The sequence below is a fragment of the Bos grunniens genome, chromosome 3, assembly GCF_055505025.1.
Source record: "Bos grunniens cultivar Pamir isolate PY7600 chromosome 3, Bosgru_T2T1.0, whole genome shotgun sequence".
NCBI lineage: Eukaryota > Metazoa > Chordata > Mammalia > Artiodactyla > Bovidae > Bos > Bos grunniens.
Window position 1 is genome coordinate 18,101,662 of NC_141167.1, and position 14,999 is coordinate 18,116,660.

At 53.1% G+C, this 14,999-nt stretch overlaps 1 protein-coding gene across 3 annotated transcripts in view; it reads right to left on the minus strand.

Annotated features, from left to right (window-relative positions):
* SLC2A1 (solute carrier family 2 member 1) overlaps positions 1 to 14,999 on the minus strand; it is a 28,193-nt gene that overhangs the window by 9,263 nt on the left and 3,931 nt on the right. For 2 of the 3 annotated variants that reach the window (XM_086382939.1, XM_086382951.1), the window contains exon 2: positions 7,139 to 7,234. In XM_086382939.1, coding sequence (XP_086239065.1) covers positions 7,139 to 7,234 — 96 coding nt within the window. Of the gene's footprint in view, positions 1 to 7,138; positions 7,235 to 7,798; positions 7,905 to 8,269; positions 8,477 to 9,199; positions 9,337 to 14,999 lie in introns of all 3 variants that reach the window. The other variant, XM_086382944.1, reaches the window with a different exon arrangement.

A 14,999-nucleotide genomic window follows, 5' to 3' on the forward strand; every position in this document is an offset into this window, starting at 1 on the left:
GGCTCACTCGGCGATACTGTTGGGGCCAGCTTGGAGAAGCAGGATGCCCTGGGCAGCTGCCATCCCTTTCCAGTAACAAGCTTTTCCTCATTCCAGCCCTTCTCCTAGGGGTTAGGGTGGGAAGAGGTTTGTATCACGTCTGACACCCCCGTCCCTTCCATGCCTGAGTAACTGTGGGTGAAGGACCACACATCTGCCCGTCTAGAGCGGAAGTTCTGACTTCCTCTGTGTCAGGGCAGTGTCTGTAGTGAGGCTCTGGGCGTGAGGCAGAACCCACTGTCTGGCACTTGCAGTAAGCTGTTTCATGTGGCACTGTTGTCTCAAGGAGAGAAACCACCTCCTTGAGAGGAGCATTAGGGACAGAATTTTCCATTTTTAAATTGCTGAAAAACAAAGCATTATCCTAAGGAACGTATAGTACGAGAAAGAACTAGGCACTTGCCTTGGGGAGTAAAGCTCTATCTTCAGACCTTGCTGTCAGCCCCAGGCCGAGGGACCCAGCAGGTCTGCAGAGCCCCAGGGCACAGACTTCATCTGGGGGTGGGCTGGGCGGGTGGTGAGGAGAGCTTTCAGATAAGATTACTCATGTTTACAGGTAGTGAGTCCCCTGTCAGCAGGGAGCATACAAGTCAAAATTTGGATCAGGGATTGGCATAAACAACTCATATAAAAGGCTAGATAGAAAATATTAGGGTCTGCTGACCACATATGGCCTCTCCTCTGTTGCTTATTTTTCTTCCCTTTCTCTTCAAACTTCTAAACATGGGAAAAATCATTCTTAGCTCACAGGCCCTACAAAAACAGGGTGCTGGCTGGATTTGGTCCCCCTGCCAACCTGTGTTCTAGAATTCCAGACTACTGCCAAGAGAAGGGGTGTATGTTTTGGAACTTCTGGCTGGTCTCAACTTCTTCCCTGGAGAGGCCTGGTCTTCTAGATTATCTGGAAAGGGAAATCAATGCTCTCTCAACCCTTTCTTCTCTCTTTTAGACGTACTGTCAGGATGAGGGGGGTTAAATAGCCACTCAGTCTTTGAGCTCCAGTTAGAAGGAAGAAAGGACCGGCTTGTCCAGTTCAGTCCCTATTTCCTATTCCTTCCCCACCTCTCCCCCACATCTGGGGCTGCCCCCACCCCTCAGCCCAGAGGGAATGTCTCCACAGCCAGCTCAGCCATGCTCCAGGGTCAGCTGGGAGTTCAGAGACAGATGCTCCAGATGGGGCTGGACAGATAGCTTCTGGGTCCCCCAGGGCCTCTCCCTGGGGCCTGGGGAAGAGGCCCAGGCAGCCAGATGGAGCTAGAAGCTGGGCTCCACCCCCAGAGCAGATGACTGGACCACCCAGGTTGCTTTTCTGGAAGAGTCCTGACCTGGCTTCTCTCCAAGTCTTCGCTCTGACCTCCTCACGGGTCCATGGCCTCTAGGGTCTCCCCTGCAAACACATCTTCATCTCCCCTGCTCACAGCTCACACCCTCAGGATGAAGTGTCTCTTCCCACCCCATGTGGCCACACCCCCACGTGGCAGTGCCATCTGAGCACCCCACACCTCTGCACCTTCACCTCGCCTCTCTTTTGCCTTCTGCCTGGTAAAGTGTTGGGCACTTTCCCTCCTCTGGAGAGCCTTCACAATCACCTCCTCATTACTGCAGTGGTTCCCAAACAGGGGCAACTTGGTCCCCCTCCGCCCTGGGAGGGGGTGATGTTTGGAGGCATTTTGGGTTGTCACCCTGGTGGGGACAGAGGCCAGGGATGCTGCTAACCATCCTACGATGCATGGCACAGCCCCTGTAATGCCAAAGAACGATCTGGCCCCAAATGTCTACGGTATTGAGAAAAACCCTGGTCCAAGGGCTGGTACCCTCTCCCTCCCCCTTGTCTGCTTCAACCGTCTGTCTGCATTTCCATTGCTGCCCTGGACAGCTAACTAGGACAGGTAACCGTGAGGCCCTGTGTGCTCCCTCTACACTAAATTTCGACATGGGCGCGGCCTGACTCATCTGGGTCCCAGCGCAGGGCTAGAGGTTGAAAGCACTGTCACTAATTGAAAAATAAGCCATGAATCTGAGGGACTTGAGAGATGACGGAGCTGTGACAGGCTGTCATGGTGTAAGAGGCTGTGCAGCTGTGTGTGGGAAACGGAGACGTCTGTGCGTGACTAAGCTTGACTCGGCCTGAAGTCGGAGCAGGGAGGAGCAGCTGGGTAGCAGTTGTTGGCATGTAAGAGTGTTTAGGCGTCTGTAAGTGCAACTGCCTTTTCTTCTACGGGTGGTCAAGAACACAGGCTGGAGCCAGGCTTCCTGGATTTAAATCCCAGCTTTATCGCCAGCTGTGTGTCCTTGGTTTAATTGCTTAACATCTCTGTTCCTCCGTTTCTTATAAAACAGGGATTACTGTGTCTACCTAATGGAGTTAATGTAAGTAACAATTAAATCACTATTTCTAATGCATTTGGAACAACAGCTGGCGCATGGTAAGTGAGCTGTAAGCTGTGAGAGTCTGTGTAAGTGGAGACGCGTGGAGGGGAGAGGGGCCCAGAGCTCTTTGGATCCAGGAGGAGATGCTGCCTGGGGCCTGGGCTGGGAAGCCCGTCTTGCCTCCAAGTACTTTCACTCACCAAGCTGGGCTGTCCTGGGCAGACCTCGCCTGCTCTCTAGACCAAGTTCCTCCTTTGGCAAACAAGGAACGTTGAGCCAACGGCCCGTCAGGCCCCTTCCAGCCCAAACGGTCTGGTTTCTGAGGGTGCCTCAGACTGCCTGACACTGTCCCCTGGCCAGGAACTCAAGGTTCCTCAATGGCCTTTAGTCATCCCTGTTGGCAGCTCGGCCATGTGGGGAGGCGAGGCGGTCCTCTCCACCCAGTGCGGTGGTCAGGATGCCCTTGCTCGTTTGTTTGCTCTCTGTGTGGCTGCGCTCCCCTCCACCCCAGGAGAGACAGGAGGCCTGGAGTCCATCTGTAGCTCAGCCTCTCACTCCCTGGGTGCCTTCAACTTAGCCTCCAGGCCTCCTTTATGAGCAGGAAGATAACCTTGGCCCTACCCACCGTGTGGGTCTTCTGTGGGGGAGATAATTTATGAGAAGGTGCTTTGTAAACATTTAAGATAATGTTATGATTAATTAACCACTTCCAGGAGGAAGCCCTCTGGGGCCTCTTTTATGGGGGAGACCGAGCTCCTGGTAATTAACAGCAGCACTGGCATTCTCGGCTCTGGTGGGGCAAGGTCTCCTCTGCTGAGCAGGCCACCCCAGCCAGCGCAGCAGTTTCCCAAGAGAAGCGCTTCTACGAGTGGCCGGCCTTGTGGCATGGGCTGTCAGCGGGACACCACGCCACCGCATCTCTGCACAGGCCTGCGATTCCGCCCATCTGTCCCCTGGGGCTGGTTTGCCCTCCAAGGTCTAGCACAGCTGCCAACTCCTTCGCTAAGCCCTTCTTGTCTCTCCCGTCGGCCCTACCCCCAGCATTAGTCATTCCTTTCTCTCTGTTCCCATAGCACCGAGGAGCCCTCCACTATTAATACTCTCGCTGTTCCCAAGGAGTCTCCCCTCCCCACCCTACCCCCGCCCTCTGGATGGTTCTGGAGGGCAGGACAGGGCTCAGCTCTGACTGTGTGTCAGGCAGCTTCCTGAGGGCTGGGAGGTCTCTGCTGTGTTCACAGCTCATCCTGCCTCAAGTCTAGAACGCTGCTGGTTCGTCCCTGTGGAATGAAGGTGTTGGCAGAAGCACTGTGCCATCCTAGAATGATGGCTTTGGCGCCTCCCGAGGCAGGACCGTTGCCTCTGAGCCCCGCTGTCATCTCTCACTCTGGTGTCATCCTCTCCCCCCTCTTCACTTGTTAAGTTTATCACATTTGCTCCTGGTTGAGAAAATCTATGGCCAGGCTTATGAGAAGTTGTTTGTAAGGCGCACGAGTAAACAGGCAGAATGCCCAAGAGCACGCCCCCTGGAAACACCACGCAGGTCTCTCGCCTGGGTCCCCAGAGGTTGGCTGTCCAAGTAACCTTTGGACAGGTGCCCGCAAATGCTCCCGTGAACATTTACAACTGGACCTCTGTGCTTCCCATTAGGCTTCCAGATTCCCCGCCCACCTGCCACTGAAATTCTCACCTTTCACCGGTAGCTGATTAGATGGGAGGCCCCGAGAACTGGAGGATGTCACTCTGGGTTTGTCCACGCCTGTGCCCTTGGAAGTGTCTTAGTCCCTTCAGGCCAAGTGCAACCCCCACAGCCTCTGCTCCACCACTGCCTGCCTCCTTAAGGACCCCCTACCCCCCGCCCCAGCTTCACCCTCTCCTCTGCCGGTTCCTGACAACCCCTTTAAAAATGAAGTTTTTGTATTAAAAAAGAAAAAAATCCTAGCCCCACAACCCCTCTGGCGACCACTCCTTTCCTCCTCCTCCACCAGTCCCTGGGAAGGGCTGTCTCTGCTCTTCCCACCTCCCTTCTCCCTCTTCAGCCCACCGCAGGGGGCTTCTACCCATGGGACTCCGCTCCATCAGCCTTGGCAATGCAAGGTCACCATCGGGTCTTCTACATTCAGCCACACTGGGCTGCTATGCCTGGGTCAGCCTCTGGAGCTCGACAGCATTCCCTCAGTTGTCCACATCCGAGTGCCTGTTCTTACCGACGGGTACTGCTCTAGGGACTGTGGACCCTCGTCCTCAGGCGCTTCCATTCTTTCTCTGGCTCAGGAGGACCTTGTCTCCCAGCTTAGAGGGGCCTGCTCTCTTCCTCCTCCTTCCCAGGACCTTCTAGCAGTGGGGGTGTGATCCAGGGCTTGACCTTCACTTCTCTTTTTCACTCACAGTCTTTCCAGGAGATCCTTCTTTACCACTAGTTGGATACCAGTGACCCAGCTGTTGGCTTTCTTCCCCTGGCTACCCTCCGAAGAAACAGACCCCTGTGTCCAAGTGTTTGTATGCTGTGTCACCAAACCTCAGTTCCTGCGTGTCCCACAGCCCTACCTTCTCTTTCTCCAGCCCCAATGTCAGTCAAAACTAGAAGCCAGTTTTAAACCCCACTCTCTCATCCTCAGGCTGAACCGATGACCAGCTCCTACTCAGTGTTTGTTTTTCTAACCCTCTTACAACAGCTGCCTTCTCACTGTTGCCTCGTCTCCAGTCTCACATTCTCAGACCCAGCCCACTGCACCAGACGCCTGAATCATTTCCCTAAAATGCAAATCTGACCCCCTCTGTCCTCTTCAATGGGACCCTATTGTTCCCACCCTGAAGGCCTTCCTCCCCAGCTCGGCCTCCGCGCTGGTGCCCGCGTGCCCATTCTCACTGTGCCCTGCCCTGCCGGGGGCTGGAGACTCTGCATATGAAACTGCCGACCACAAGGGCCCTCTGTGGTCTGCTTCTGGCTCACCTCGTCAGCCTCCCATCCTTCTGCCTCCTCCCATTCTACCCTAGTGACACACAGACTTTCTCTCCTCTGGGTACTTTCTTCCCACCTTTGTGGGCCCCTGCTTACTACAACCCTGTTCCGTTTCTGGAAAACTCCTCTATCCCGCTGCCAGAGTCCTAATTCTGTCATTCCGTGTAACTCCCTGTGTGATCACAGTCAAGTGATCACTCCTGACATAGTGTCATCACTTAACCCAGTACTGCTCATCTCTGACTGTACACGAGAACCAGCTGGGGAGCTTTAAAACTTTGATGCCCAGACAGCATCCCAGACCAGTGAGATCAGACGGTTAGTGTCAGGGGACTCCGGTGTGCAGTCAAGTGGAGAACTCAACCTCCCTCTTAAGACAGTACACACTTTGTATCTGAAAGGATTCCCAAAGGGAGCCGACTCTGGGGCACACACCTCAGCATTCTGCTCAGAGCACTTAGCAAAAGCAGGGTTGGGACTGTTCCAAGCATGGGCCCGAGGTTGCCCATGGAAAAGCCCCATCACTTCCACTGCAGCTGAGCATGACTCAGCAGGCCCAGACTTCCTGGTGACCTGCTCCCCAGCTTTGGGCGTGGCTCCCACTGCCACCCTCCGCCTCTTTGGAGGAGGCCCCACTCTGACTCCTGATTGCCACCCCACTCCCCCAAACAGGCCCGGATCCTCGGAAGCCAGCCACACTCACTTTCTGGCCTCACCCGTCTGGACGTGAACGTGTTCATAGGACTTGTCCACTCTCACTTTGTCCTGCCCAGGGAAGGTGTGGACTTTTAAACTGACAAGGTGGTTGGTCAGGAAGACGGCCAGAGATTGTGTAAACAAGAAAGTTTGGCTTCTGACTCCACATCCCCTAGCTATGTGACCTTGAGCCCGATGGTCATTTCGTCTCCCCTGAGCCGTGATTTTCAGGTCTATAAAGTGGAAATCACAGCCCGATGTTATGAATGTACACAGCAGGCCTGGTATAGAGGAGGGCCTTGTCACAGTCTCCTCTCCTGCCCCCTTCCTCTCCCCTCCTTCCTAAAGCAGTGGGCTGGCTAGGCTGGAGGTGCTCACTGGGGTCCCTCCCTGTCCGGACACTCAGGTGAACAAGTGAGAACAGATCTGGGTGTGTTGTGGGGAGAAGGGAGTAAACAGATATGTACCCCACCCTGGTTTCTAGGACAAGAAGCCATTTTTGCTTTGCCTGGCCCTGGGGCCTGCAAAGAGACAGGCGGTTTCAGCCTAGAGTGGGCTCCCTTACAAGGGAGCGTGCCACGTGTGCATGAGTGAGGGCACGGGTTCAGGGACCACCTGGCGAGGAGGTCACCGAGGCAGACTGATGTTGCTTCCTGGCTCCATCTCTTACTAGCTGGTGATGCCGGGCAGGCTCTGGCCATTCCCCACACCTGCAGGGTAGGAGTGGGAGTGGCTACCTGCCTGCCTGCCTTACAGTGCGGTGTGAGCAGCAGGTGAGAGAATCACTAAGGCAGCCTCTGTAACCCAAGGGCCACGTGAATGCAGCACTACACGGAGCATGGCTGTGTTAGGTGGGAGGTTGGTCGAGATGATCTATAAAGATCCCGCAACTCTGTGGGCCTTAAGATTCCAAGGCCAAAGCTACGAGTCTGTAACCCGTTCAGGGTCAGAATACTCGCTGGTGATGTCTCCAACATCCAAGAGGCAGGGTGAGCGTGCATGTGGGTGGGGTGTGGCGAGGGTGCACAGCAGAGCCTGCTGGTGCTGAGAAGCTAAGGGCGGGACAGCACTCACCTTCTGGGGGGCGTTGATGACTCCAGTGTTGTAGCCAAACTGCAGGGAGCCGAGCACTGCCCCTCCCACGGCCAGCATGAGGCGGCCTGTCAGCTTCTACAGAGGAAAAAAAAAACCCACACTGTTACAGGCATGTTGGGGCCCAGGTTACTAGAGGGCAGGGCTTGGCTGGCAGGTTCCCATTCAGATATCTTGCCTGATTCCTGGCACCACACCAGCCCTTCTCCCAAGAAACTTGGCCACTTCCTGACCTCAGGTGCCCAAACCAGCCCTGCCAACTTCTAGACACGGGGCTGGCTAGACTCATTCCTGGGGAGAGGGGAATTAGGGTCTTCTCTCTCTCTGTAGTCAGGGCCTGGCATTCACCTCATTGCCCTGGTGAATCCTGGGGTTGAGGTGGCCCCAGATTCTGATTAAGAGGTCCAGGAACCACTGCAAGGGGGTGCCGAATGATGTGGGAAGAGCAGCATAGATGGGTGGGGGAAGTACCCTGGATTTGGGGATGAGGATGCAGGTTTCCAATTCCAGCCCACTGACTTCCTTGCGCTGTGAATTCCACCAGGTAGATCCCTGTCCCTACTCCTCCAGGGCCCTTTTTGCTGCAAACCCTTGCCTCTAGTCACAGGGCAGATACCAAGGTGGAGACCAGTTCCAACTCACTCAGCGGGTTGCAGAGAACCAGGCTGAAGCTCAGGACAACCATCCCGAGACCACGAGCTTCCCGGGTTGTTTGGACACAGATGACATACCAGCCTGGAATGTGTTGCTAAAGTAACACAAGGTGAGTAAGAGCGCTGGGTCAAGGTGTTTCCAATGGGCAAAGGGCTGGGGCAGAAAAAGGGTGGGGGTTTGTGTCTCGCGGAAGTCAAGGGCAGGAAGGCGGCAGGCAGGGAGGAGGCCAGCTGGCAGGAGGGCCTGGGTGAGTGAGGTGCCTTGCTAGAGAAAGGGAGAGAACTTTTTTTTACCCCTTGTAAAATGAAGAAGCCAGTTAAGGCAGGCTCTTAACTAACCGAAAGAACGGAGCCTGGGGGTGGGACGCCAAAGAAACAACGGGTATTCACCAGGTGCATCACACACCAAACTTGGCACTGGAGGGGAGGAGTGGAGGCACAGGTCTGGAGCCACACCTACCTGTGGAGGGGAGAGCCTCAGCTCGGCCACGGCCTTGCTATGGGCCTCGGCCTCCCCCGCCAGAACACAGAAGCAGCCCTGACTTCAAGATCCTCACAGATATTGCTGGGTTTAGGTGTTAATTAGACAAGTTCCTAGTATGGTCTTTTCATTCTCTAGAAACCGTCAGACCAACGATTGCAAAAGCCAAGGTTCTCACGTCAGAGGCTGAAAAAGAGGAAGGAGGTTTCGGCCAGCCGGAGTTCAGAGCCCATTTCTTGTTGAGGCGGCAGGGGAGAAGCTGGGTCCTTCCTTCCCACGGCCCCTTTCTGGCCAAACTCTGGTCACTCATCCTAGACGGTGGGGCTTTCCTCCTGGCAGGCTGCACTCCTTTTCAATCCGGCCCCTCACAGCCCACCCTAGCACTCCCAGAGCCTCCTCGCAACTGCCTAGGGAGTCTTCAGACCCTGGACTGTCGGTTCCAAGTGGGTGGTGAACACCAGACAGACCTCCTCTGGGAAGGGGCCCGGCTGAGCCCAACTCCCAGAGTGACCAATGGGACTAAGTAAGAGGAAGATATCCCAAGGACAGGAGGGCTTGACAGTGGCTATTGAACCCCACACATGGGAGCTTTCTGCCTGTGAGTCACAGGCGTCAGCTTGGGGCTGGCCTTGGGGTTGGCCATCATCTGATACTAATGGTATTCAAGATATGTATTTTCCTGGTACACACAAGAATAAACAGGAACTAGCAATGCAAACCTATGATTTGAAGAAATGTGGCATGGCTATTAAATAGGGTACCTACAAAAGAAAGCTCTTTAGGTAGAGATTTGGGATATTCCTCTTGTTATAATTAAGTAAGAAGCAAGGCTTCAGAACGGTGTGTTGTATGGTATGCTACCTTTTGTGTGGAGGAAAAAAAGGCCGGGGTTGGGGAGAATATACATACCTCTTTACTTAAAAGAATGTACAAGAAAGGTAGCAGTGTACCTTGGGGATCTGGGTGGCAGAGGCAGGGTAGAAGGAACATTTTCATTTTCCATCCTTTTGTACATTTTGTCATTTTGTAGCACATGAATGTATCACCTATTCAAAAATATTTTTTACAAGTCTTGTGGTTTCATATTATTTAGAACACAGCAATTGAAACAAACCTAAGTGAAAAATGATACAGATGATATGCAGATCTGGTAAAAATCGAGCCCTTGCCTGAATGACACCCCAGGAGGGGCTCTGTGGGGGATCAGTACTATTACTACAGGCCCTGTCTCAGTCTGGCTCTGATGTGCCAGGGGTCTCTGGGCCTCTGAAGTCAGTCTTGGGGGCCCCACTGAGCAGCTGTGGCTCTGGGAGTGGGGGCTGCCACCTGTCAAGGTCAAACTCTGCTTTAGAAAACCTGCCCACCCAACAACGGGGTTATATGCACTCTACCCAGGCAGGCTGTTGCATCAGGACCTACTAAAAGGCTCAGTGATTCGTGCTCCCAGCCCTTTCCTGACATCAAGGAAAAGCATTAGGTCCATTGGGAAGGGGGAAACTGGTATGATCTGAGCTTCATCCAGGGCACTACGGGAGCCCTGCAGGGACAAACTTCTAGTTTCACCTGGGATGATCAATCAAAGGTGGGTTCCTGGGAGGTGACACTGGAGTTGGGCCGTGAAGGACATGCAGGGAGTCTGCCAAGGGGAGAAGCGGTGGCAAGACTGCATTCCAGGTAGACAGGACAGTATGTGCAGGGGGAAGTGGGGGGGCCCGGCACAGTTGGATTCAGTTCAGTGTGGCTGGATGCTTGATGCAGGGGAGGAGCATGGCCCTGCTCCTGGGTAGGCACACAGTGCCCATCTCTGCCCCTGCTGCTCCCACCATGCCCAGCATGATCACTACTGGACTAGGAACCAGGAGACCCAGGCTGAAAGGCAGAGTGCTGTTTCCCTTCACCTTGACATTGGTCTTTGTGGTAGCTTTGACTCTGGGTCTCAGTTTCCTCACATGGGAAATGGGGTAAGAGTGCCTTCCCTAAAGGCTTGCTGTTGAGTTCTGGGTCAATGCCCATCATGGAGCCGGCAGAGTTCACTTGACAGGTGTCTGCTGAATCAGGGAGGGATGGGAAGCCATCTGCCTCCACCAGCCCTGTGGCTGGAACAGAAAGGCAGAGATGCAGTCCATTCATTCAGCGTGTATTTATTTAGGTGCCAAGCTGATGGACTAGTTGATGAGAAGGGTTCCAAGTTCCACAGCTCATGGCTTTCTCATGGAAGCCTTTTATAGAGGTGGAGGAGCAACGCAGAGCCCAGAATCTGAGAGCCCTGGCCACCTATGACCACCTCTGGGGATGGGGCTACCTTCTAGAACACCCCTTGCCATTCCAGACCTTTGCCCTTGCTGTGTCCTCTATAGTCTCCAGCTTCTGCTCCAAGCAGTTGGGGAATACCCAACTGCTGTTCCCCCACGACACTGGGAACTGAATGGGACCTAGAGTGCCCAGAGTAGGATGCAGAGCTGAATGTTTGTACAAAGGTAACCGGTCACTTTTGAAATGTTTTGGGCAAAACTGGCTCTGTGAGTATTTATTCCCCCCCAGCACAGCATTCATCCTAACAGATTCCAACTTGATCATGTAGCAAACCCCTGATGAGGACTGGAACATCAGCTCTGAGGGGTGGAAAAAGCCTAATAGTAGCTCTCCAGCCTCCACCCCACCCCACCCCACAGGGAGGTAAAGGCCTCTGAGTTCAAACCCTGATTCTCTGAGGGGTGCCCCAGGCAAATGCCTGGGCTCAGGGCCCTGCACAGAGGCGGCTCTCACGCCCCCATCCCTCGCCATCCCCACCCCAATTCTGGGGGTCCTGAGGCCCACTGAGAGCTCTCCTTCTCCCAAGAAGCCACCCATGAGGTGCCTGCCAGCTTTGGGACCTCTCCTCCCACACACGGAGATGCCGGGGGGCCTGGCCAGGTCACATAATTTGCCGAACATCATGCGTGGCCTTTTGACCTGCACCTGTGGGCCGGGCCTTTCCCTGGCACATGCTCCAGCCCTGGGCTCTCCTGGTCAGTACTGGCAGAGGGAGGGCATGTGGCCACGCCATTGAGGTAGGTCATTCCCTGTGGGAGGAGGGTCTGTGGGGAGGGTCCCAGAGTCGGGATGAGCCACGGGTGGCTCATATCCCTTCCTCCTCCCACAGCTCCCACATCGGGTGCACTAGAGCAAGGAACAATGACTGTATGGCCCTCAGTTCTAAGGAGGGTGGGGCAGGGGCTTATTGGATCCATGACAGCTCCTTTTTAATTTATTTTGTGTACATTTCTTTTCTAAGATTTCATTTGAACAAAATTCTGGTCAATACAAAAAGAAGCCCAAGAAATTGCAGAATTGCTGTAATGCTCTCCCATGATAGATGGGGAGCCTAAGGCCAGAAGGTAGGGGCCAGGATACTCAGCAAACAGAAGCCAGTCCTGGGACTTGAGTTCTTTGGATTCCTGGACAGAAATTTTACTCTTTGAACTCTTCCAGCCTTCCAGGTCTTTTTAAGAAGAAGTGTGATAACCCTGGGAAGCATGACCTTCAGGTGACCTGAGGCATTTATTTACTCCTCTCCAAACCCTTTTCTTCAAACCTTCCAGGGATGTCAGGGCTTCTGCACGGCTGAGCCACCCCTGCACACCGCGGTGGCCCTAGAGGCAAGAAGGTGCTCATCAATCTTTAAAGCAGAGAGTAGAGGAGGGAGCTGCCGCTTTTATCAGCACCGGCAGCACCAGCCAGGCCCCAGGCAGCGTGCCAGGGCTGCTTCCACATCCTGATTTAACCACCACCACCAGGCTATGGGGGAGAGATTGCTCTCGCTTCACAGAGGAGAGCACTGGAGGCTCAGAGAGGGAAAAATGGATGGCCAGAAGGCCTTTGGCTGCTGCAAAGCCTCATTTCGAGGGGTCTCTGCTGCCAAATCCTTCCTGCTCACGTCCTCCCTCTGCTTCCGGGTACTGGTGCCCGAAAGGAAACAAGGTTTCTACCTGGTGCTTCCTTCCTATGTAGGTCACATTTCATCCCAGCAACTTGCTGTGCCTTGCCCTGTCTGAGCCAGGACAGCCCAGACCCACACTCAGAAACCTCTTGGCCACTTGGGTTGATTTTGCTCTAAGCCCAGGTTAGTCAACTACGGCCCGTGGTCATGGTCAAATCCAGCCTGCCAGCTAAGAATGGGTTTTACGTTTTTAAGTGGCTGGGGGTGGGGGGCGGGGAGAGAAGACCAAAAGTTTGCAATACATGAAAATTATATTAAATTCAAATTTCAGGGGAGTTCTCTGGTGGTCCAGTGGTTAGGACTCAGCACTTTCACTGCTGTGCACCTGGGGTTCAATCCCTGGCCGGGGAACTAAGATTCTGCAAGCCACACGGTACAACCAAATAAAAAAAAAGGTTCAAATTTCAGTTACCATTAATAACATTTGATTGTAACACAGCCATACTTGTTTGTGAAGACTGTATTGTTTATGGCTCCTTTTGTGCCACAACAGCAGACCATGCGGCCCACAGAACTGACAATATTTACTTACTATTTGGCCCATTACAGAAAAAATTTGCCAATCTCTACTTTAAGTCCCAGGTGCTCTGAATGGCTGTGTGCAAACCCAACATATGATAGCTGCACAGGATTTTTCAAAACCTTCCAGGCAAAACCAAATCACCTTTCAAAAAGATGTTAAGTGCAAACAAACAACTGACTCCTTGAGCCAGCACCTGGGCATGTAGAGAAGCCAACACCCCAGAGAGGGACCTGTTCAGTGGGGAGGTGTGCCCCTATTTGACTATGAAAAGATTAACTTGATAAGACTATGGGAATATGCAACCCCAACACTCTCAGCTGACAAGGTTAAGTCCCAGCTCCCCTACTTGTATGACCTTGAAAAAGTTCCTTCTCCTAAGATCTCCTGTTCTTCATAAAAGAGGCTTCCTAAGAATAAGAAGTTATATTACTAAGGAAAGGCAGTACTTGAGGGCAGGTCCCCCACACCGTTCTGGTCAATGGAGATTCAGCAACAAACTAAACTGAATCCCTGCTTCATGGAAATTGATATTTTAGATGGGGCAGCAGTGGGTGGAGTGGAAGGCAGAATATAAATACCTAAAATATATCAGGTAGTGAGTGGCATAAAGAAAGAAAATGATGGGGACAATCACTTAATTCTTAATTAGGCAGGACATCTTATAGTGGAATATTATGCAGCTGTTGGAAAGAATAAAACACACCTATAGGTACTTGATATGAAAAGAGTGCCAGGGAAGAAAGAAAAGTAGTAAGCAAGTATAGAACGAACACTGTGTGTAAGGAAGGAGGAGATAATCACTTTATATCACGGCAAGTGCTGAAATGTGCAGAGACAAACACCATAGGTATTGGTGGGTGAACAGGATGGAATGCACGGGGCTACACTGAACTATGTACTAGTGAACTAGTGATCAAGTACACTAAATTCCATTTATAGGCACATATATACACATGCACAAAAAGAGGTCTGGGAGGGGTAAATACCCAATGATTACAACTGGGAGAAGATGTTCACTCTTACTTTGCATGCTTCTCTATACTTGGCTCCATTACTTCTGTAACTTAAAAAAGACTTGCAACCTGACCTAGAGAGGTAGGTATTATTTCTGTTGTTGTTTAGTCGCCAAATTGTGTTCAATTCTTTGAGACCCCACGAATTGTAGCCCACCAGGCTCCTCTGTCCATGGGATTTCCCAGGCAAGAATATGGCAGTGGGTTGCCATATCCTTCTCCAGGGGATCTTCCTGACCCAGGGATTGAATGTATGAGTCCTGGATTGGCAGGCAGATTCTTTACCACTGAGCCAGTTACAGTTGGGGAAAAAAGCTCCAGCAGGAGGTATGGCTGGCCTGGGGTGAAATGGTAGAGCTGTTTCCAGTGGAGCCCTTTCCTCCTCACTCCCCAGTGAGCTCTGGGCTAGGTGATTTGGGCAGATGTCCTGTCCAGCATAGGCCTCAGTAGCCAAAGGTTCTCTAAGCTGGGGTCTGGCAAGAGCTCTCTCCCCTTCCAGGGTGCCAAGGCCCTAGGGAAGCAAAAACCAGCAAAGTGTTGGTGCTGAAGTCTTAGAAAGGGTCAACTGTCCTCAGTCTACCAGAGTTCAAGGTGTGGGAGCCCTGCTCAGTTACTGCAAAACCCCAATGTCTACGCATTACCCACTGCCTCCCTGGCCTGGAGGTTGGACAGTAGAGCCTTAGGCTCCACTCCACTCCTCCCATGGATGAGGCGGATAACAGCTGGAGGTTTGTTGTGGTGGCCAGGCCTAGACACAGCCTCTCTGAGCACAGGAGTCCAACCAGGAGGCTTCTCAGCCTCCACTATCCTGGGGACGCTGAGTGACTTTGTTACCTCTCTGCCCAGGAATGAGGTGGGGGAAGGGTGAGGTTGCAGGTCCCAAGCGAATGCTGCACAGTTCTCCTTTGTCCTAGGCCTCCCCAGCTCTGCCAGCTAGGGTCAGGTGGGTTGGGAGTTGGGGGAGAACTGGATGACTGTATCCCTGGAGCTGGAGCAGAGCTCTAGGCCCTGACATCCTGTGATCAGGAGGCGCTGGGTAAAGCTGAGCTCCTTGAAGTCACAAGCTGATTATGGGAGGATTTGGGGTTGACCCAGCTCCAGGCCAGTTAGGGTTGGTCCCGAAACGGCTCAGCATGGGACAAGGATCATCATAGAGATGTTTACAATGTCTGCACACCCAAACTGGACGTGCAA